Source organism: Glycine soja, chromosome 5 (assembly GCF_004193775.1).
Source record: "Glycine soja cultivar W05 chromosome 5, ASM419377v2, whole genome shotgun sequence".
NCBI lineage: Eukaryota > Viridiplantae > Streptophyta > Magnoliopsida > Fabales > Fabaceae > Glycine > Glycine soja.
Genome location: NC_041006.1, coordinates 26731598 through 26741258, shown reverse-complemented (window position 1 = coordinate 26741258; position 9661 = coordinate 26731598). Strand labels below are relative to the sequence as shown.

Below are 9661 nucleotides of genomic sequence, written 5' to 3'. Positions count from 1 at the left end.
ATTTTACTTAACGATTACGGCACCCCTGCTGAACGTGCCGAATGGCTCCAGAATACTGATCATGTGAGTGAGCAAGAACGAGAGTGTACGTTCTTAAAGTCAAAAATAATAAAAAAAAATGCAAAGGATGCAACACTGGAGGGAGAGATGCAAATCATTAATCCATATTTATTAATGTTGCGATTATGGTTTACAAAAATTTTAAGACTTGGAGATCCTAATGAGTCCTTGAGGAAGTCCAAATATTGAGTCTTCGAATTTCCCCCAAGCATCACGCATAATACCGCTTGACAATGTCAGAATTCACAGGCGAAGGCAGATCTTTGTTATCCATGTTCATAAGCAACAACGCTCCTCTTGAGAAAGCCTTCTTTACAACAAACGACCCTTCATAATTCGAGGCCCATTTCCCTTTGTGATCCTTTTGAACCTGTGACATTTTCTTTAGAACAAGGTTCCCCTCGCTAAACTTATGTGGGCGCACCCTCTTGTTGAAAGCATTTTTCACTCTGCTCTGGTATAGTCACCCATGGCTCATGGCGGCCAATTTCTTACCCTCGATAAGATTTAATTGATCAAAGGCTTGGACCCACTCTGATTCTTCCAATCCTAACTCTGCTAGGATTATCAAAGAAGGAACCTCCACCTCAAACGGGAGCACAACCTCCATCCCGTACACCAAAGAGAAAGGGGTTGCCCCCGTAGATATGTGCACAAAAGTTCGATAACCATGCAATGCGAAGGGGAGCATCTCGTGCCAATCCTTGTAGGACATGGTCATCTTCTGAATGATTTTGAAAGGGGTTGCCCCCATTCATCTTTGGTCGATAAGGCATGGAATTATGGTGTTGGATTTTGAAATCCTCACACATTTCCTTCATCATCTTGTTGTTTAAATTGGTGGCATTATTGGTGATGATTTTCCTGGGAAACCCATATCTGCAAATTATTTCTTTCTTATTGAATCTGATCACCATATTCCTAGGCACGCTAGCATATGAAGCTGCTTCCACCCACTTGGTGAAGTAATCAATGGCGATTAAGATGATGCAATGCCCGTTGGAAGCCTTGGGTTTGATGGCCCCGATCACGTCTATGACCCACATAGAGAATGGCCAAGGTTCTACCAAGACGTTCAATGGTACAGGTGGAGCATTAACATTATCAGCGAAGGTCTGACACTTATGGCATTTCCTAACATGAACACAACAATTTCTCTCCATAGTGAGCCAATAATACCCTGCTCCCAAAATCTTTCGGGCCATGGCATGTCCATTGGCATGCGTACCAAAGGATCCCTCATGCACCTCTATTAGCATTTGTTCAGCCTTTCTTGCATCCACACGCCGAAGCAACACCATGTCATGGTTTCTCTTGTACAAGATATTTCCACTCAGGAGGAAACCAGCTGCCAACCTTCGTAACATCCTCTTGTCATTGTTAGAGGCCTTAGGCGGGTATTCCTTGTCTTCAATGTATCGTTTGATATTGAAGTACCAAGGCTTACCATCCTCTTCTTCTTCTATCAAACAACAATGTGCAGGCTCACTACGACATTTGAATTCGATGTATGGCAAATCTTCGTGCAGGCTCACTTTGAACATAGACGCTAGAGTGGTAAGGGCGTCGACCATCTGATTTTCCTCTCTAGGAATGTGATGAAAAGATATGTCATCAAGGAATTCCATCAACTTCTTGATGTAAGCCTGGTAAGGTACCAATTTGTGGTCCCTGGTCTCCCATTCACCTTTCAACTGATGAATTATCAATGTCGAGTTCCCGTATACCTTGAGTAAGTTGACCCAAAAGTTGATTGCTGCTCGGATCCCCAGGGCACATGTCTTGTACTCTGCTATATTGTTTGTGCAATCGAAACACAACCTAGCCATGAAAGGTATATATTGTTTGTCTAGGGAAACCAATACTTCCTTGACCCCATGGCCTAGTGCATTAGACGCACCATCGAACCACACGATCCACTTATCCCGGTCCTCATCCTCGACCTCCTCCTCAAACAAGGTCATGATATCCTCATCAAGGAATTATGGATGCATAGGCTGATAATCATTGATGGGTTGTTAAGCCAGGTAATCTTCCATGGAACTCCCCTTTATTTCCTTCAAGGTGACATAGACAATATCGAATTTTGACAACAGAACTTGCCATCGAGCTATTCGTCTAGTGAGAGCGGGCTTTTCGAAGATGTACTTGACGGGATCCATTTTGGACACCAACCAAGTAGTGTAATTCAACATATACTACCTCAGACGGTGAACTGCCCATAACAAGGGACAACACGTCCTCTCTAGCAAAGAGTAGTTCATCTCGCATGCCGTGAACTTCTTGCTCAAGTAGTAGATGGCCTGTTCCCTTTTCCCAGATTCATCGTGTTGTCCTAGCACACACCCCATCGACTCATCTAATACTGTCTTGTATAGGATAAGGGGTCTTCCAGGCACCGGTGGTACGAGCACAGGAGGATTCATGAGACACCATTTAATCATTTCAAATGCCACTTGATAATCATCGTCCCATTGGATGGACTGATTCTTACGCAATAATTTGAAAAGAGGCTCGCAAGTGGCGGTCAGCTGTGATATGAATCTCGCTATGTAGTGCAACCTTCCCAGGAAACCTCGGACCTGCTTCTCACTGCGTGGCTTAGGCATTTCGAGGATTGCCTTTACTTTGTCTGGATCTACCTCTATTCCTTTCTGACTAACGACAAAGCCGAACAATTTTCCAGATTTAACCCTGAAAGTACATTTTGTGGGATTCAGCCTTAACCTGTATTTACGCAGTTGCTCGAACAACTTTCGCAAATTGACAAGGTGTTCTTCTTCGGACCTCGATATCTTTATGCATCATGTCGTGGAATAATGCCACCATGACCCACTGGTATGTTGCCCAAGTGTTCTTCAGCCCAAAGGACATCACCTTGTAGCAAAAAGTTCCCCATAGAGTGATGAAGGTTGTCTTTTCCATATCCTCTGGTGCCATCTTTATCTGATTATAGCCTGAAAACCCATCCATGAAACCAAACAGGGCAAAATTGGTCATGTTATCTACGAGAACATCGATGTGCGGTAAAGGAAAGTTATCCTTTGGACTGGCTTAGTCAAAATCTCGATAGTTCATGCACATTCGCACCTTCCCATCCTTTTTAGGGACCGACACGATATTGGCGACCCATTCCGGGTACCGAGAAACGACCAAGAAACTAGCATCAAATTGCTTCTTCACTTCTTCCTTTATTTTCAGGGACATCTCGGGCTTCATTCTTGTCAGTTTTTTGCTTTACCCGGGAACACTCGGGATTCAGAGGTAGTTTATGCTGCATGATATCCGAGCTCAAACCAGGCATATCCTGGTAGGACCAAGCAAAGATGTCTTGGTAGTCTTGAAATAGAGTCACCAACTCATCTCGAACATTTGTGGACATGCAAGTGCCGACCTTGAGCTCTTTTCTCTCTCCACCAACGCCTAAGTTCACAACTTCTTTTTCCTCTCGGTGTGGCTTCACTTCCCTTTCTTCTTGCTCCACCATTCTCTTCAAATCTGGGGAAGCCCCCAATCCTCATCTTCTCCCTTCTCGGCTTGATCTATTAGTTGCTCAAAATCAGCCTCTGGGTCCTTGGTATCACTACTTTGATAGGACTCGTTGTTGGATATTGAATTTGTCATGGAAATCTCGGGTCATTCGACGATTTGTCAATTCCCCAATTCAAAGTCTGAAGAACATGGTTGCACCCAATTTGGTCGGTCTTGAGGGGTTCCTTCGTCTATTATTGCAACCTGACCCTCACACATCCATCTTGCATTGACAAAGCTTTCGTCGATGTGACAAATGGGGACCCTTTCCACTTGTAGTCCTCGCCCTTGTAGATGGGCCAGGCTTCTCTCCTTCCTTTCTAAGGCGACCTTCCTCTTGTCGGCATGTGTAGGCTCGTAACCCAACCCAAACCTTCCACGATTCTCAGTGAACTCCACTAATCTTGTCGTGCCATCCCCTTTTCGGCCTAAACCCATTCTGGGCTCATATCCGTTCCTTAACATAACCCGAGCCACCATCAAAGCGGCACCAGATAAGTGTGGCTGCACCGGAGGAGATTCCACATAAGCACTGCTCACAATTTCCAGTGCTTGGAATGATGTTTCCAATGACTCCTCTGTAGCCTCTACATAAGGCGTAGAAGATGGACAACTTACCAGTATGTCTTCCTCTCCTGGCACTATAACCAGCTGCCCTTCCACCACAAACTTTAATTTCTAGTATAACATTGATGGGACTACCCCAAGCGAGTGGATCCAAGGCTGGCCTAACAAGCAACTGTAGGTAGGACTTATGTCCATTATTTGGAAGGTTATCTGACACACGTGGGGCCCAATTTGAATTGGGAGATCGATCTCTCCCCTTACATCCCGGCGGCTACCATCGAAAGCCCACACCACCATGGAGCTCAGCCTCATGTGCGATGTGTTAAAATGCAGCTTATCCAATGTAGTTTTGGGCATGACATTGAGGGAAGAGCCATTGTCAATGAGCACCTTGGACAGTATGTGGTCCAAGCATTTGAGGGACACGTGCTTGGCTTTGTTGTGTCCCCTGCCCTCGACTAGTGTCTCCTTGTTGGCAAAAGTAAGGTAATTGTTGGCAGTGATGTTGTTGACTATGCCCTCGAAGCCCTCCAATGATATGTCTTGCGCTACATGGGTTTCATTCAAAATTTTGACCAACAACGCCCGATGAGGCTCGGAGTTCATGAGCAGGCCCAACAGAGAGATCCTAGCTGGAGTTTTGTTCAATCACTTTGAACTCACTTTGTTGAATGATCCTTAGGAACTCGGTCACCTCCTCAACTGATATCTCTTTCTTGTTGAATCGTCCCCTTCCTCTGTGATCTTTCCAAAAGGGACCTCGTCATTCGAGGTCAGGCCCGCCTTATCTCTCTCACCTCTATTTTCCTTCACCTTCCCTTTGTCTTTTGACCGTATCGGTAACTCGAGCGCAACAAAGATCCATCCACTATGAGTCATGCCACTCATACCGAAAATATTTGTAACTTTAGCAAACAGTAAGTCCTCCTTAACACGTACGAAGAACGTGTCCTTCCTTCCATCGGACCCTTGTGTGGCATATTTCCATGGCACCGCCTTATCACTTTTATAAGGGAAGGGCTCAGACGTCTTAACTGTAAAGGGCCGGAAGCCTCGGGGCCTCTGAGTGGTGACGTCCTTGGTGAAGTGGATCACTAAAGGCTTGGGCTTACTCGGGTTTCTGTCATCTGACTGCATGCATACATCTCCTTCCCCTTTCTTCACACTGCAGACTTCAATCTGCCCCCTGTTCATCATTCCTTGTAGCCGTTCTTCCGCCATTGGACATGTCTCCACATCGTGCGATGTCCCTGGATGCATTAAACAAGAACCTCCTTTGTCACCATCAAGGTCAATCATACTAGCCACATGCAATACTTCCAATATGAACCGTCTGGAGGTTGAGACATTCCCTATCTGTTTTAGCCTTCGAGACTCCCATTCTTCATTCGGACTATCCTCTTGAAATGTCAGCCATCCAGCATCAATCAAGCTTTGTACCTTGTGCTTGAAGGCTACACACTGCTCGATAGAGTGCCCTGAAACACCACCATGATAGGCGCAAGTTGCGTTGGGATTATACCATCGGGGAAAAGGAGGTTGATAGACCTTCCCTGGGCTCACCATAGCCATTTTGTGTAGAAGCAAGCTTCATGATGATGAATCAAGATTGATTCAAGTAGTTTTGATGATGACAAAGATGATGACAAAAAGCTTAAAGAATGATTTCAAGATTCAGTAAACAAGTTCAAGATCAAGTTTAAATTCAAGTTTCATGAGAAGAAATCAAGAAGATTCAAGAGTCAAGAGAAGTTTGATTTCAAGATTCAAGAGAAGATGAATTCAAGATTCAAGAGAAGAAATCAATAAGACTTCACAAGGGAAGTATTGAAAACATTTTTCAAAAACAAACATAGCACAATTTTGTTTTTCAAAAGAGTTTTTTCTCAAAATTTTCTAAGTTACCAGAGTTTTTATTCTCTGGTAATCGATTACCAGTTTCCTGTAATCGATTACCAGTGGCAAAGTTTGATTTCAAAAGCTTTTAACTGAATTTGCATCGTTCCAATTGATTTCAAAATGGTGTAATTGATTACAAGATATTGGTAATCGATTACCTTTGTAACTGAACATTGAAATTCAAAATCAATTGTGAAGAGTGATATCCTTTCATAAAAAGCTTTGTGTAATTGATTACATGGTTTTGGTAATCGATTACTAGTGACAAGTTTTGAATGAAAAGTCAAGAGATGTAACTCTTCCAATGGTTTTCAGGTTTTTCTCAAGGTTATAACTCTTCCAATGGTTTTCATGACCAGACATGAAGAGTTTATAAAAGCAAGACCTTGACTTACATTTCAATTAACTTTTTCAATTAACTTTTGAACATCTCTTTGAACTTCTACTTCTTCTTCTTCCTTTGCCAAAAGCTTTCAAAGTTTTTTGGTTTCTAAACCTTGTTCTTTCATAGAAAACAAAAGTGTGCTATTCATCTTTTTCATTCCCTTCTTTCTTTGCCAAAAAGAATTCACCAAGGACTAACCGCTTGAATTCTTTTTGTGTCTCTCTTCTCCCTTTTCCAAAAGAACGAAGGACTAACCGCCTGAATTCTTTTGTGTCTCCCTTCTCCGTTGTCAAAGAATTCAAAATGACACAGCTTGAGAATTCTTTTGATTCTTCCCTTTCCCTTAAACAAAAGATTTCAAAGGACTAACCGCCCGAGATATCCTTTGTTTCCCCTTCACAAAGTTTCAAAGGACTAACCGCCTGAGAACTTTGTCTTAACACATTGGAGGGTACATCCTTTGTGGTACATGTAGAGGGTACATCTACTTAGGTTGTTGTAATTGAGAACAAGAGAGGGTACATCTCTTGTGGATCAGTTCAAGTGGAGGATACATCCACTTGGTTGTTCAAAGAGAACAAGGGAGGGTACATCCCTTGTGGATCTTTGCTTGTAAAGGATTTTACAAGATTGAAAAGAAATCTCAAGGACCGCAGGTCGCTTGGGAACTGGATGTAGGCACGGGTTGTTGCCGAACCAGTACAAAACTCTTGTGTTTGTCTTTTTCTTCCCTACACTCTTTAATTTCCGCTGTGCACTTTAATTATCGCTTTTACTTTTGGTTAAGTTTCTATTTTTGTTCTTTAATTTCTTAACATTATAGTAAAAGCCTAATTGAATCTAGTAACATTAGCAAGGTTAGATTTTTAATTATTAAAGGCTCATTAATAATTAATTCAACCCCCCCTTCTGAATTATTCCGAGGCCACTTGATCCAACATTTTGTTGCTGAGCAAAGATGGTAGCAAGTCGGCATAAGGCATTGGTATCGGGTTGAACTCCGCGGGTTTTCTTTCTGGGAAGTTCCTCCTTGGGTTTGTGTTTGTGTTGGGGTTGGGATTTCCAGTTGGTCGAGGCTATGTAGGAAATGGATTTATTGGGGGAGGTCCTTGTGGTTGAGTGGGCATTCTGGAACTCTAGACTCTTGATGGAGGCTTCAATACTCTTATGGTTGGAAAAAGATACTTGTATGAATTGTGTGAGGGTCTCCTCCAGCTTGCTTGTCTTCTCATATTGGTTCTGCCTAGGCATGGCATTGGAACTACTCTCTAGCTATTGACATATGCATGGAGGAGGTCTATAGCCTTGATTGTTGTAGTTTAGCTAGTTCCCTTACCTTTGGTTGATCATGTACTACACTTCCTCATGAATCTTAGCACAGTTTGTAGCATGGCCTTCTCCATAAGATTCACAAACATAATGAAATCACAACAATCACACTAAAGGGGGTTGAATAGTGTGTTAATCAAACATAAGAACCTTTTGCACTTAAATATTGTATGACAGGTTCAAAGAGAAATATGTACTGGAGTCGTACACTGATGAGAAAAACATGTTTGATTGTCCAGTAAATATATGAAGTAAAATTTTCAAAAAGGTTTTCAAATAAGCACAAAAAAAATCGACATAAAAAGCTAAAAGAATACTTAGTAAAACCGCTTAAGAGAGACATATAAACACTTGGTTTATACTGGTTCAAACATAGCTACGTCTAGTTTCCTTTATGCAACTGTAAAGGCTTCCACTAATCAAAACTTTGATTACAAGACAAGCATTTTGTCCTACCACTCCTGGCTATACAAGTATTCTTTTAGCCACTTATGACACTCCTTTATACTCCCCTGAGTCTAAGAACACCTAAGTATTGTTTAACACTAACCCACCCCTGGCTTTCACAAACAAAAGTTTGAATATTACAATGATTCAATAACAATCAATGAGTGGATAAACAATAAAGCTCAAATACAGAGTAACTTTGCTTAGCAAAGAATAGATAATGAAAGATCAAATATATCGTCCAATGATTTTGCAAAGTTTTGCTTTAGAGATTTTCTCGTTTCTTTATGATAATTTTATATGCTTCTGCTTTTGGGTAGAGGATGCCTTTTATAGACATCAGTGAAGGATCCATTACAGGATTAACATTGAGTCGTGAAATGACCATTGTCTCACATAGGGAGGCGAGGTAATGTGGCACGCTCTGATTGGAGAGCAAATGAATAAAGGCACAAACAACAACATGTGCTTCTTATCCGTGTCGAAAATGACGTCTTAGGAATATTCTATAAAAACCTTTTATTCTCTTCTATTTTTTTTCCTTTCCTTATTCAAATGGTAGCAATTTAAAGAAAGGAAAAATTGAATTTCAAAAAAGAGATCGTGCACTTTCCTTTGCCACTAACATTACCTTTTCGTACTTGGTTGGATGTCACATATAAAAGTATAAAATGAGTATGTAAGTGACTTATACCAACTGGATGTGAGTAATAAAAACACTCAATGTATATGTCGCAACATGCCCTTCGCGGGCGAGCGAGGGCGAGGCTCACGGGTGCGCTTTCCAAGGGAGGAAAGATGCGCGGAGTCGCCACCAACGTTTATTCGTGGAAAACGTCGGGAAAACCGAAGGAAACCGATCAAAATGAAAATTCTAAGTTCGGAAGTTGTATTTACGTTTGAGGAAGGTATTAGCACCTCTCACATTTGTCTCGAAGGACAACAACCTATTTTTTAGAATTGTGGAATTGTGTTATCTTAACTTTTATTTCTTTTTATTTTTTGAGGTCAACAAAAGCGAGGCTTTTGCTCCTACGTACCCTCCTTTGGAGAGGAAATCAGACCTACGTAGTTCTTTCTTATGCGTGGATCAAGTGATTCTTTTTACTTGAAAGGTGATCATTTTAAGGCGTTGGACCTTAAAAATGATCCTTTTTACTTAGTAAGAAACTAAAATGATAAACTTCCAAAAAACCTATTTTTGTGGACGAGCTTGACTAGGCGAGTTTGATTTTAGCCTTAGTTTCACTTTAGTTATTAGTCAATTCAATTAAGAATGAGAAATCCCAAAGAGAAAACGTCCGATTGATTTTTCGCTTTACTTTACTATAAGGTATTTTTTGATTATTATTATATTATTATTTTACCTCTTTTTTTATTTCCAACGTGGTTACGACACGACCGAACGGTCGGAATTCATTTCAAGTGAAAATAATGGATGAT

At 41.5% G+C, this 9661-nt stretch overlaps 1 protein-coding gene across 1 annotated transcript; it reads right to left on the bottom strand.

Annotated features, from left to right (window-relative positions):
• Window positions 1-271: 271 nt before the first annotated feature.
• On the bottom strand, window positions 272-2024 carry LOC114411231. Its single transcript, XM_028374976.1, has 2 exons — window positions 975-2024; window positions 272-430 (listed from the first exon to the last, which is right to left on the bottom strand). Exons 1-2 carry the CDS (start codon window positions 2022-2024, stop codon window positions 272-274), a joined length of 1209 nt encoding a protein of 402 aa, XP_028230777.1.
• Between the last annotated feature and the right edge of the window lie 7637 nt (window positions 2025-9661).